Source organism: Schistocerca americana, chromosome 2 (assembly GCF_021461395.2).
Source record: "Schistocerca americana isolate TAMUIC-IGC-003095 chromosome 2, iqSchAmer2.1, whole genome shotgun sequence".
In the NCBI taxonomy this organism is placed as follows: domain Eukaryota; kingdom Metazoa; phylum Arthropoda; class Insecta; order Orthoptera; family Acrididae; genus Schistocerca; species Schistocerca americana.
This window is the reverse complement of record NC_060120.1, coordinates 98,643,587-98,658,449: the sequence shown is the minus strand read 5'-3', so window position 1 is coordinate 98,658,449 and position 14,863 is coordinate 98,643,587. Positions and strand designations below refer to the sequence as shown.

The 14,863-nt window shown below is 43.6% G+C and overlaps 1 protein-coding gene across 1 annotated transcript in view; it reads left to right on the top strand.

The window, feature by feature from the left end:
• Window positions 1–14,863, top strand: part of LOC124593804 (sodium/hydrogen exchanger 9B2-like) — a gene marked incomplete at its 5' end in the record, with an annotated part of 113,445 nt that overhangs the window by 70,849 nt on the left and 27,733 nt on the right. Inside the window, one exon of the mRNA XM_047132152.1 lies at window positions 6,059–6,223. Within this exon, the coding sequence (XP_046988108.1) occupies window positions 6,059–6,223 (165 nt within the window). The remainder of the gene's footprint in view (window positions 1–6,058; window positions 6,224–14,863) is intronic.

Sequence of the window (14,863 nt, the reverse complement as noted above, 5' to 3'; positions counted from 1 at the left end):
TAGTTCCCTTTGCCCTTTATTCTCTGAAACTATTTCAGAAGTCAACAAGCGACGTGATATATTGAAGGAACTTATCACAGATTGTCCTTACACGTACCAACTTTGAACGGAAACCAGCGAGTACAGTTTATATCTTACGATACTTTGGTCTTAAAAAGATTTGTACGTCATCGGACATGCATTTAATTCCAAAATCAAATAACTCGTAAGATGTTGGTTCGCTGGTTGATTTGGGGGAGGGGACCAAAGAGCGAGGTCATCCGTACCATCGGGTTAGCGAAGGATAGGGAAGGAAGTCGACCATGCCATTTCAAAGGAACCATCCCAACATTTGCCTGAAGCGATTTAGGTAAATCACGGAAAAACTGAATCAGGATAGCCGGACGCGGGTTTGAAACGTACATTATTCTCCGGGATAGGTAATGTGCAGAAGCAGGAACTCTTTTGGCTGTATTAAGTACTCGAATATTTCGTGAGTTTTCTTTAACGTATTCCCTTAAATAGATTTGCCGTAGGGAAGCTGATTCTTTATTTTGTCAGTTGGCTTCAGAAGTGTCGTATTGAAAACGTAATTTTATTGACTTCTCTTTTAATGACATACTACTCCTACAAAAACATGATTGCTTTCTTTTTATATGAAGTCAAAGATTCTTGACAATGTTTAGATCATAAGACGCAGAGGGCAAGTTAACTTTAATAACACAGTGAAAATTTATTTCAACCTGTGAAATTGAAATTTCAACCTAATATACCGTTCTCCTATCAGCAGAAATTACTAAATATATTTTAAAAAATTAAACATAAATGCTAAGCGCTTCTGTCACTCACCTGCTAATGAAAACTAAATAAACTTTTCCCGTCATTTTACATTCCTGTACATTTAAAACAACTTCTCAGTCTTAGTACAACTTTAAAATCTTATTAATGTATGATTGAATGCTTCTGAAGAGGGCATCACACGTTATTCTCTTGACAGTTAAACAGGTTTCAATCAGCATCTCACTATCTATAGCCCTGTTTACAACTGTTATCCAGGAGACGCTATTTCTTTAAGAGTTTCTATACAGTGACTGTGTACCACAGAGAGACGTTCTCATCATGAATTGTTCTATTAGGTTCATATTATCTAATGATTGTCAACTGTTCTTTTAATCTTGAGCCACAATTCCTGCACATTCTCCTGCATAGAGATAAACGTTTGGAGTTCATCTTTGTGATGTGACACAATTGCCTCTTTTTGAGATTTAATCTCAAAGTTACTACCTTTTCTTCTAAAGTCAAAGTTACTGAACACAGATCAAATTTACGATTGAAAATGATATTCTTGCCACTTTAGTTACAAGATGTCACACATTTTTGCATACGCAAAACTACTTCCAGTCACTGTTTCAAATAAAAAGGTCTGTTCAACGCAAGTCTCGACTTTGAACTATTGTCAAAAAGAGTATCATCTTCTTTCCTGGCACTAGAAGTCATTATTAACACTATAACCGACATGATGGTCAAGAGAGAATTCAGCTACTTTGTTGAATTAAAAAAAATATTTTTCAGTCTCAGTTGCACAATATTTTACATAATTTTACTTTGCAGATTATTATCACCATCCTCTACCATCTTTTCCCTTTCCCAATCGCACGCGCTCCACTCCCCCCCCCCCCCCCCCTTCCCACACACACTTCCAGCCTTCACCCTCTCTCCCCTCCCTCCACCATTTACCTGTTTAAAACAGGCCACAACTGCAATCTACAGTGTTCTGATATGTAGTTCTGACACAGACACGACCGGCTGCTTACGCAACAACGTAAGTAACTTCAGGAGTTACGTACAACACTATTCTTCTCTTTGAAAATAGTAGAAAATAAATATTTTGCTTTGTTTTTACCTCCGACGATGATCCAGAGAGATCGAAATTTGTCACACCGAAAAAATGTGAAACTGAGTATGAAGAAATAAATCTTTTTTAAATTATCGTGAATCATAGCTACCAGCTCTTGCCAGCAATTTTTCGACATAAAAAATTGTATTAAGGTTCTTTGCATGAGACTCTGCGCTTGCTTTAACTTCAGCGCGCTTATAAATGGTCGCTTCCGCCGTCGCCCAAGAGATGTCTCTGACAACGTTTACTCTTTGTAGACGGCGACGTTAAATAGTGAATGACGAAAACTTTATACTGTTTCATGTTTCATGTATAATGCGACAGTTGGAAGAGAAGTATTAATGAAAAGTTTTATAAAAATATACACTATCGCTCTTTGGTTTTCGTTATAAATACGATTTCTATACCAACGATAATGCGAGCATGAGTTCATGAGGTTCTTTTTAATTTAGAACGTTATACCACGTTACAACTAATCTCTGACATATTTCGTAATCTCTCCTCTATACTAACAAAATTTCCTTAACGGACTCTCTTTGAAAAATGTTCTCTAAACGGTTTATAGCTCCAGTAAAAAGTTCTACAATAGACCTATGTCATAGCTATATACCTAGTGTGCGTCTGTTCGACGTCCTTCCTGAAAATAGGTACCAGTCACTTGGAAAGCTTCTTTACTCCAGACTGAAGTTAAAAGAGGAGCAAGTTCTTCCCATACGTATGTCATCAGTTCAGTCGCCTTTTCTATGTCTATTTAACGTTGAAGACTGAAAGGAGAAACCGCAGACCTCGGTAAAACAATTCTGGAAAACGAATTTAGTATTTTGACCTTCTCTTTGTCATCCTCCGCTTGGATGCCATTATGGTCATAGTGTGTTCAGATTGATGATTTAAGTAAGACCAATACTTAACAGGATTTTATGTCAGATCGATATAACCGGTCAATTTCCATTTGACTATCCCTACAAGAAAACCGTGACTGATACTTTTGTAACTGGACGAAGTGCCATTCTTCTAGGGCTGATCGTCTGTGTAATTCAACTGGTAATCACAATATGCACCCTTACAGTCTTTTCATTTATGTGATCCTACCCATCACGTCATCTTCAGTGCACCACTGTGACTTACGTTGCACTCGAACATGTTGATCGGCTTCTCGTAGCCTACAATGTTAGCGAATATGTACATAAAGATCAGTTTATTACATTTTTAACACTACTGGCCATTAAAATTGCTACACCACGAAGATGACGTGCTACAGACGCGAAATTTAACCGACAGGAAGAAGATGCTGTGATATGCAAATGATTAGCTTTTCAGAGCATTCGCCAAGTTTGGTGCCAGTGGCGACACCTACAGCGTGCTGACATGAGGAAAATTTCCAACCGATTTCTCATACACAAACAGCAGTTGACTGGCGTTGCCAAGTGAAACGTTGTTGTGATGCCTCGTGTAAGGAGGAGAAATGCGTACTATCACGTTTCCTACTTTGATAAACGGATTCTAGCTTATCGCGATTGCGGTTTATCGTATCGCGACATTGCTGCTCACGTTGGTCGAGATCCAATGACTGTTGGAAGAATATGGAATCGGTGGGTTCAGGGGGGTAATACGGAACGCCGTGCTGGATCCCAACGGCCTCGTATCACTAGCAGTCGAGATGACAGCCATCTTATCCGCATGGCTGTAACGGATCGTGCAGCCACGTCTCGATCCCTGAGTCAACAGATAGGGACGTTTGCAACACAACGACCATCTGCGTGAACAGTTCGACGACGTTTGCAGCAGCATGGAGTATCAGCTCGGAGACCGTGGCTGCGGTTACCCTTGACGCTGCATCACAGACAGGAGCGCCTGCGATGGTGTACTCAACGACAAAACGACAAACCAGTGCGCACGAATGGCAAAATGTCATTTTTTCGGATGAATCCAGGTTCTGTTTACAGCATCATGATGGTCGAATCCGTGTTTGGCGACATCGCTGTGAACGCACATTGGAAGCGTGTATTCGTCATCGCCATACTGGCGTATCACCCGGCGTGATGGTGTGGGATGCCACTGGTTACGCGTCTCGGTCACCTCTTGTTCGCTCTGACGGCACTTTGAACAGTGGGCGTTACATTTCAGATGTGTTACGACCCATGGCTCTACCCTTCATTCGATCCCTGCGAAACCCCACATTTCAGCAGGATAATGCACGACCGCATGTTGCAGGTTCTGTACGGGCCTTTCTGGATACAGAAAATGTTCGACTGCTGCCCTGGCCAGCACATTCTCCAGATCTCTCACCAACTGAAAACGTCTGGCCAATGGTGGCCGAGCAACTGGCTCGTCACAATACGCCAATCACTATTCTTGATGAACTGTGGTATCGTGTTGAAGCTTCATCGACAGCTGTACCTGTACACGCCATACAAGCTCTGTTTGACACAATGCCCAGGCGTATTAAAGCCGTTATTACGGCCAGAGGTCGTTGTTCTGGGTACTGATTTCTCAGGATCTATTCACCAAAATTGCGTGAAAATATAATCACATGTCAGTTCTAGTATAATATATTTGTCCAATGAATACCCGTTTATCATCTGCATTTCTTCTTGGTGTAACAATTTTAATGGCCAGTAGTGTAGGTGTATCAATGAGAGGTGCTCCAGAGGTCCTTACGCAGCTACTTTCGCTGAACGGTCGTTGAGGAGACACTGTTGGTAGCCGTTTGGTTCATCTAGGCGGTCAGTTGCTCAACTGTTGCTCCTATATTCACCCATACACATCTGCACAGCTATTGTTCACCCCGTCATCTAAAGCGCGGGTTTTGGAAGCGTCACTTTACAGTGCACGGTATACTTTAAGCACGGCGGAACTGGAACAGTTTACATTCTGCCTGAACTTTAATTCCTTCTTCAATTTTTTTTTCCTTTACCGCTTGCTCTATGTACAGATCAGGTACAGGCTACAACCCGATCCGACTCCTCTCTGAACCAGTGCTTCCCTTTCGTGCCCATCGAGTCTTATAAGTGCCGTCTGTTGAAGGTGATTCAGAAGTATGTTGTTGTTGTTGTTGTTGTTGTGGTCTTCAGTCCTGAGACTGGTTTGGTGCAGCTCTCCATGCTACCCTACCCTGTGCAAGCTTCTTCATCTCCCAGCACCTATTACAACCTACATCATTCTGAATCTGCTTAGTGTATTCATCACTTGGTCTCCCTCTACGATTTTTACCCTCCACGCTGCCCTCCAATACTAAATTGGTGATCCCTTGATGCCTCAGAAAATGTCCTACCAACCGATCCCTTCTTCTAGTCAAGTTGTGCCACAAACTCCTCTTCTCCCCAATTCTATTCAATAGCTCCCCATTAGTTATGTAATCTACCCATCTAATTTTCAGCATTCTTCTGTAGCACCACATTTCGAAAGCTTCTATTCTCTACTTGTCTAAACTATTTATCGTCCATGTTTCACTTCCATACATGGATACACTCCATAGAAATACTTTCAGAAACGACTTCCTAACACTTAAATCTATACTCGATGTTAACAAAGTTCTCTTCTTCAGAAACGCTTTCCTTGCCATTACAACTCCACATTTTATATCCACTCTACTTAGGTCATCATCAGTTATTTTGCTCACCAAATAGCAAAACTTCTTTACTACTTTAAGTGTCTCATTTCCTAATCTAATTCCCTCAGCATCACCCGACTTAATTCGACTACATTCCATTATCCTCGTTTTGCTTTTGTTGATGTTCATCTTATATCCTCCTTTCAAGACACTGTCCATTCCATTCAACTGCTCTTCCAAGTCCTTTGCTGTCTCTGAAAGAATTACAATGTCATCGGCGAACCTCAAAGTTTTTATTTCTTCTCCATGGATTTTAATACCTACTCCGAATTTTTCTTTTGTTTCCTTCACTGCTTGCTCAATATACGAAAGATCTCTCTCTCTCTCTCTCTCTCTCACTCTCTCATTATGTCATTCAGAAGTATAAGAGGTTGAAAATAAGTAAACTGTTTATGTATCTGTCATTTTAGGGTCGCTGCGACAGTAGAAAGGTGGAAGCACAGAGAAGTAATAATAAAAATGTCCAGCTGGAGAGTTCTAATGTTTTCTTTTCTTCTTTTTTTGCATGCCTCTCGGTGTAAGATACCCCTTACACACTTTGACGCAGCTGACTGTGTGTGTCCCCTATGCAGCCGTTCGTGGTGCCGCTGCGCGTGCTGATGCTGCTGGGGGGCGGTTTGCTGGCCGTGTTCGGCAGCGAGGCCATCGGCTTCGACGGCGCCGGGCCTCTGGGCTGCGTCGCCGCCGCCTTCGTGTCCTGCGTCTCGTGGACCAGCCAGGGCGTCGACGTCGAAGACGTGAGTCGCCAGCTCAGCTTCACTGTGTCGTGTCTCCACACGTCGAGACAGCTATGCGCCGAACACTTGCACGAGAAGTTGGAGGGATCTCTCTGCGGTTGCACTCACCGCTATTTTATGGGATGCCGCATTTAGAAAATCTAAATGTTAAAGGGAGCGATGTCATACGGATAAACGATTCTGCAATTACGAAAGATCTCTCTCTCTGTCTCTCTCTCTCTCTCTCTCTCTCTCTCTCTCTCTCTCTCTCACACACACACACACACACACACACACACACACAGGTCCTCCCTGCATCGTCGCTAGAAACACTGCTTCCTTTATTTATATGTGTTTTAATATTGCAATTACAATGCTAGAAAACAGGTATATTTAGTCTCAGATTAATAAGTCACGGCTGCAAAACACTAACACGAATTCTTTACAGATGAATGGAAAAACTGGTAGAAGCCGACCTCGGGAAAGATCAGTTTGGATTCCGTAGAAATATGGGAACACGTGACTCAATACTGAGCCTACGGCTTATTTTAGAAGCTAGATTAAGAAAAGGCAAACCTACGTTTCTAGCATTTGTAGACTTAGAGAGAAAGCTTTTGACAATGTTGACTGGAATACCCTCTTTCAAATTCTGAAGGTGGCAGGGGTAAAATACAGGCAGAGAAAGGCTATTTACAATTTGTACAGAAACCAGATGGCAGTTATAAGAGTCGAGGGACATGAAAGGGAAGCAGTGTTTGGCAAGGGAGTGAGACAGGGTTGTAGCCTGTCCCCGATACTATTCAATCTGTATATTGAGCAAGCAGTAAAGGAAACAGAAGAAACAATCGGAGTAAGAATTAAAATCCACGGAGAAGAAATAAAAAACTTTGAGGTTCGCCGATGACATTGTAATTCTGTCAGAGACAGCAAAGGACTTTGAAGAGCAGTTGAACGGAATGGACAGTGTCTTGAAAGGAGGATATAAGATGAACATCAACAAAAGCAAAACGAGGATAATGGAATGTAGTCGAATTAAGTCGGGTGATGCTGAGGGAATTAGATTGGGAAATGAGACACTTAAAGTAGTAAAGGAGTTTTGCTATTTGGGGAGCAAAATAACTGATGATGGTCGGAGTAGAGAGGATATAAATGTAGACGGCCAATGGCAAGGAAAGCGTTTCTGAAGAAGAGAAATTTGTTAACATCGAGTATAGATTTAAGTGTCAGGAAGTCGTTTCTGAAAGTATTTGTATGGAGTCTAGCCATGTATGGAAGTGAAACTTGGACGATAAATAGTTTGGACAAAAAGAGAATAGAAACTTTCGAAACGTGGCGCTACAGAAGGATGCTGAAGATTAGATGTGTAGATCACATAACTAATGAGGAGGTACTGAATAGGATTGGGGAGAAGAGGAGCTTGTGGCACAACTTGACTAGAAGAAGGGATCGGTTCGTAGGACATGTTCTGAGGCATCAAGGGATCACCAATTTAGTATTGGATGGCAGCGTGGAGGGTAAAAATCGTAGAGGGAGACCAAGAGATGAATACACTAAACAGATTCAGAAGGATGTAGGCTGCAGTACGTACTGGGAGATGAAGAAGCTTGCACAGGATAGAGCAGCATGGAGAGCTGCATCAAACCAGTTTCAGGACTGAAGACCACAACAACAACAACAACAACAACAACGTTTCCGAAAGGCGTTGGGCACTACAGCATTGTTCGCTATTAACCCCCATGTCATACTTCAGTGAGTCCGCTAGTGGAGACAAATACGCACCAAATGTAAACATCATGAGTCACACTCGGGGGAGTGAAAGTCAAGCCATACTTTTTTATGTGTCCGGTACGGCTGTATTTAGTACGTACATTATCCAAAAAACAATAGCAGGTCATAGAAAGGAAACATATGCTTATTACTGAATAAATGTAGCGGAGGTAATGTTAAAAAATGTCCAACTGATGGCTACGAAAAGTGTGGAAAACCACTACGTGAAACACCTCTACGACTGCAAGCGCAATATTGGGCCCATTTTCCAAAACGTATTGATCCGACTAGTAAGGGAAAAAAAAGAACAAGAATGTTCTAAGTTTACGTAGAACACGAAGTACGAAGCGAAACGATGACGTGGGAATACATGCAGTGTATAGTAGCGTTACATCTACCACAATGCCTTCGAAACTTCCATGGCCTGCAGGACGATTACTTTTTAGAGCTGTAGGTGTTTTCCTATTAGAAATTCGTTCAGGCCGAGTATTTCTTCTTTTAATTATATTTCTTGTTGACGATGTCTACGTCTAGGCATCGTGTTATTACATTCCTTTTGAGGAAGTCAGGCTTGAACATCCACGAAGATTATAATTTCTATTTAAGTACTACTGTTGCGTAAAAAATTATATTTATATCTTGAAATATCATTTGATATATATATATATATATATATATATATATATATATATATATAGGAACATGAATTAAATTAGTGTTAATGTCTACAAGAGTAGAAAGACGCCTCAACATGCCTCTGGAAGGAAGGACAGGGAAGGCCTGCGCAAATGGGGATTGAACCTTGTACATTAATGCACTTTTAAATTATTGTTTATTAATTTTGCAAAAATTTTCTTTACATCAGTGAGCACTTGACAGCAAAATTACATAACCTTAAGGGTACAAGTTTTAAATAAAATCAGACCACTCTTAAAAGTTTTTAGTAGCGCGTAAAATAATGCACGCAAATTCACTGTAACACCCAGCTGAACCTTAACAGGGCACATCCAGTGACATTTAAAATAATTTTTGAGATTTTTCAAGAAAAGAGATCCACAACAACTGTAATAAGAAATCTGAGGGCGAAGCTTTAGCGCGTACAACAACTGTAATAAGAAATTTGAAGGTGAAATTTTTACAAAATGTTCCGAGCCACGTTTTAGCATTGCAAATGATTCGCAACAGGCGGTAGAACCCGTGACACTCCACAAGAAAGCAGTCCAAATTAACTAGTTCCAAAACATGCACAAGACTCTTATTACAAAGAAAATAAAATTAACCCCCACAATATGGTGTTCCAACAGATAGCTGAATCTCACACTGTGGGATTAGATGTAGGGATTAGCTGCACCCCTTTCTTCAACGCCACTCTGTTTTAGGATATAAAAAAGGACAAGTAAAAAAAAATCCTGGTATCAGGTGATATAACAGAGAGATACACTAAGTTAATATAATTTTTCTTGATTTGCAAGAAGCAGAATTTTTTTTGTTGCAAGACCCGCACCACCGGTCTTAAATAGACAGTTCCATTAACACTAAAAGAGCCCAGGCTGGGACAACTCCATAAGGCTGGCCGCAAGAACAACGATGGAGCGTTAAAAATCAATCCAAGCTTTACACTGTTCACAACGGCAAAATTTACCGAATGTAATATTGTATTTCCTTATCCACTTGTCTCACCAAGGACCAACGCAACAAACAGGAAACATCTAATTAGAAGGAAGTTTCACCATGGGAGGCTGGACCTTGTCAAACAAATCAAATAGTTTAAATAGCAAGCTGATAATTTACGGGTTCGGCTTCTCTCAGAGGCCCGTCCAGTTAACGAGCATTCACCAAGTTGGTGCACCTTGCAAGACACTGGGTAGTATAACGTGTCGTAATTGCAGTTACAACAGCGCTGCTGCACTGCTAAATGTAAACAAGAACTTCAAGCTCGTCACCGGATATTAAAGGAGAGACGTAAACACGCAGCTGGCGGTCCCGTGGCGGCACATAGAGTAGCACTCTGGCACAGACGGCTGTTTGCATCTTCAGTTCTTAGGCCGCGGTGGAGAAAGCCCCTCTTCCCGCTATACCACGAACTACGGCGGTACGTGGCCGACACGCCCGTCGTCGTAAGCACAGCCGCCAAAATCTGACATCCAGGTGCTCCGCACGCCTCTCGAGCCTTCTAGCTAAGAACCAACTGTCTCCTCAGCGGACTATGTAAGAGAGAGAGCCAGGTCGCCAGAGACCTCTTAGAAGTCGCCCGTAGACGCCCTCTAAGCAAAGATAAGCGCACACGAAAGCTGGCGCGGTAGGTTGATTCGCGACACAGCTCAAACAGTATCACGTGAAACAAATATACGAGTATCTACATAACGGGTCCACGTATAAACTAGTATATACATAAGAGATCCGCATGTCGGCTTGTATTTCGATTGTCTCGGGCATCTCTATGATTTGTTTCGGAAGCGTCGTCTCTAATCGGTTAGGCTGGGATTTCGTCGAATGGTACGGTGGGGAGTTCATCTTTTATCGGCGAAACCAGTCGTACGACTGACGAACAAGAGCATTCGTTCGCTACGGGACTCGTCATATGACGAACCGATGAAAGCATGTCCTCACAGGGAACGAAACAATTTTTTAAAGAGCTTCACTATTTTCAACATAGAATTATAAAATGTAATACAACCAGATAAGTTTCAATTCCTTCCGCTTCTATCTTATCATTTCGTGCTATGTGTTTTGAGTGAATATATAGGGTAATTTCACGAGATGGGGACAAACTACAGGAAACGATCCGTGACAAGAGAAGGAGCAGAGTAGGTCAGATGGACATACGGCCGTAAATGCGTCCCACGGGCCGTACATCCATCGAAGTTGGAGATAAAACACCTTTGACAGTGAATACCCCCGCGCAGGTACAGACAGCTAAATGGAAGGGGCCTGCTGTCACGCTAGCTGCACGCATTTCACAGAGCAATATCCATAAAACAGAAGCACTAACGGCAACTCATGCGTACAATAATAATCGTTTATTAAAAGGAATGTACATCAGTATCATAATACGAGGGCAGTTCAATAAGTAATGCAACACATTTTTTTTCTGAAACAGGGGTTGTTTTATTCAGCATTGAAATACACCAGGTTATTCCCCAATCTTTTAGCTACACAACACTATTTTTCAACGTAATCTCCATTCAATGCTACGGCCTTACGCCACCTTGAAATGAGGGCCTGTATGCCTACACGGTACCATTCCACTGGTCGATGTCGGAGCCAACGTCGTACTGAATCAATAACTTCTTCATCATCCGCGTAGTGCCTCCCACGGATTGCGTCCTTCATTGGGCCAAACATACGGAAATCCGACGGTGCGAGATCGGGGCTGTAGGGTGCATGAGGAAGAACAGTCCACTGAAGTTTTGTGAGCTCCTCTCGGGTGCGAAGACTTGTGTGAGGTCTTGCATTGTCATGAAGAAGGAGAAGTTCGTTCAGATTTTTGTGCCTACGAACACGCTGAAGTCGTTTCTTCAATTTCTGAAGAGTAGCACAATACACTTCAGAGTTGATCGTTTGACCATGGGGAAGGACATCGAACAGAATAACCCCTTCAGCGTCCCAGAAGACTGTAACCATGACTTTACCGGCTGAGGGTATGGCTTTAAACTTTTTCTTGGTAGGGGAGTGGGTGTGGCGCCACTCCATTGATTGCCGTTTTGTTTCAGGTTCGAAGTGATGAACCCATATTTCATCGCCTGTAACAATCTTTGACAAGAAATTGTCACCCTCAGCCACATGACGAGCAAGCAATTCCGCACAGATGGTTCTCCTTTGCTCTTTATGGTGTTCGGTTAGACAACGAGGGACCCAGCGGGAACAAACCTTTGAATATCCCAACTGGTGAACAATTGTGACAGAACTACCAACAGAGATGTCAAGTTGAGCACTGAGTTGTTTGATGGTGATCCGTCGATCATCTCGAACGAGTGTGTTCGCACGCTCCGCCATTGCAGGAGTCACAGCTGTGCAGGGCCGGCCCGCACGCGGGAGATCAGACAGTCTTGCTTGAACTTGCGGCGATGATGACACACGCTTTGCCCAACGACTCACCGTGCTTTTGTCCACTGCCAGATCACCGTAGACATTCTGCAAGCGCCTATGAATATCTGAGATGCCCTGGTTTTCCGCCAAAAGAAACTCGATCACTGCCCGTTGTTTGCAACGCACATCCGTTACAGACGCCATTTTAACAGCTCCGTACAGCGCTGCCACCTGTCGGAAGTCAATGAAACTATACGAGACGAAGCGGGAATGTTTGGAAATATCCCACAAGAAATTTCCGGTTTTTTCAACCAAAATTGGCCGAGAAAAAAAATGTGTTGCATTACTTATTGAACTGCCCTCGTATATTCAACTTTGCTTTGTGGGAAGACGTGGCACTGATGAACTTAATCTAACATAGCACAGTGTATGATTTCGAACTACTGTAGCTGAAATTGGCGAAAAGCCAGACCCCAGTGGTAACACCTGTTCCCGTCAGATCACCGAAGTTAAGCGCTGTCGGGCTTGGCTAGAACTTCGACGGGTCACTGTCCAGGTGGTCAGCAGCTCGTAGTCTAGTGCCTGGCGTTGCTGCCTCTGGCTCACGAGGTCCCGGATTCGATTCCCGGCTGGGTTGGAGATTTTCTCTGCCCGGGGACTGGGTGTTTTGTGTTGTCTGCATCATTTCACCGTCCCAACGTCATCATCATTCGTGACAGTGGCTACACTGAATTGTGAAAAAATTGCACTGCGTAGAAATTGGGACTTCGTAAGGGTGCTGATGACCGCGCAGTTGAGCGCCAAACAAGCCAAACATCATCACCGTCCAGATCTGCCGAGTGCTGTTGGCAAGCGGGGTGCACTCAGCCCTTGTGAGACCAGATGAGAAGCTACTTTATTGACAAGTAGCGGCACCGATCACGAAAACTGACAACGGTCGGGAGAGCGGTATGCTGCCCATCTACCCCTCCGTATCCGCATCCGGTGATGCCTAGGGGCTTAGGATGACACGGCGCCCGGTCGGTATTGTTGGGCGTTCAAGGAGTTTTCGGACGGTGTTTGTCTGTTTGCAGTTAAAATTAAGAGAGTGAGAGTTATGTCTCTCAATAGGTAAGCACTTGATCCACCACTGAAGTAAGGGTCTGACACTAAACGTAAATCGCCCTCCGACTAAACTGTCAGCAGTGCAGGTAACTTGCAGACAACTGAAGGGAACTATGACGCTGACTGCTGGCGACTGCTGGACGGTAAATGAATGACGACTGTTCGGGAACTGCTGGAAATGGCGCAGGGTCGGCGTGCGGTTGCTTGAATCGTGTGCTCGGCGTATGAATGTCATCCTGTGAACTATTTAGTGGATGCATCGAATACACAGCTGAAAAAAGTTGCAACACCTTAGGGACAATGTCATTTTATTAACAAGTGAGATGACAAGTAGTTCATCATTGTAGGATCATACGGTGACAAATTCAGACCAAATGACACACACGTCACAGTAAGCGGTGCACAAACATAACGTTGACTCGCAGAAACCGTATGTGGCCTTGCACTGCTCTGCTGAAAAAGTACAGCATCTTCCTATCGAAGAAATGGCAGTAGGACGGAGATAACTGCCTGCGAAGTGTAGCAAGCACGGCTTATTTTACGTTGCAGAAACACCAAATGTGACCGTGAGTTGTAATTGATGACCCCCACACCAAGACGCCTGGAATAGAACTTGTTTGGCGTGGCCGAATGCACTCTGGAAGAGGCAGCTCACCAGCTCTACGCCATACACGTGTATCTCCACAACTCACATACAGACAGAACCCACTCTTGTCACTGAAGACAACAGAACAACATTCCAGTCTCCAGTCAATTCTTCCACGAGCCTAGAGTAGCCATGCCTGGCAGCGTCAGGGTGTCAGTGGTAGCCTCGCCAGAGGCTCACGTGATCTGAATCATTCTGCAAGCAGGCGGTTCCGAACAGTCGTTGACAGCACAGCAAGTGCAACATGTGCACGGATTTCGTCCATGCATGATGTTCGGTCGGGAACTGCTGTTTGCACAACGTATCGATGTGGAAGTGCATCTGTGGATGTGTGAATGTTCCACAGACCGCTGTTGAAAACTGCTACACAGAACCGAAACACTGTACCCAGCATGTCCAGCTATCGGTCGGGACCTGCATCCAACTTCCGGCAGGCCCACAATACGATCCCGTTCAAATGGCTGAAGCTGTTCAACAGGAGTAGGTATTTCGTTGGTGGGGCTAACACTGTTCACCTCTCAAAACTCAGTACGTTTGCTGCATGCTGGGTCAAAACAAGTAGTGCACTGACAGCCGCCATCTCATCGCCGATTTCCGAGCCAAATGATTCACTAACACTGCAACCATTTAGTATGCTTATGTTGCACCCTGGTGCCACTGACCACAGTCCTTGAAGGTGCTGAATTTTTTTCTTTTTTTTCTTTTTGCAATGTAGTTCCAGATTTTAGCGCTCTCTGTGGTGGCTGACGCAACTATTGGCGGATGCATCGCCTATTCGAAAGTCTTGGAGCGGAATCACAAAATAGTGCTTACTATGAGCACCATCTATGTGTGAGCACCATCTTTGTGTGAGGCGCTACGCTTGTGCTGCCTGGTATGTGGCTTCCTCTGAATATAACGTTGTGTAGCGCATCTGGCGGAGACACACACGAGAAGAAACCAGGAAAGTAAGAATATGCTGTCTGTACTAGTGTTTTAGCTCTGAACTCAAAGGGCAGTATTGTTACCCATGATAGCAGCGCGCTCACAGATGCGTACAAGGGGGATCGACTTCACTGTTGTTGCTGACTGGTGTGGACGTGTATCGTGTAGTGCATCGCTGAGAGGCGATAGCC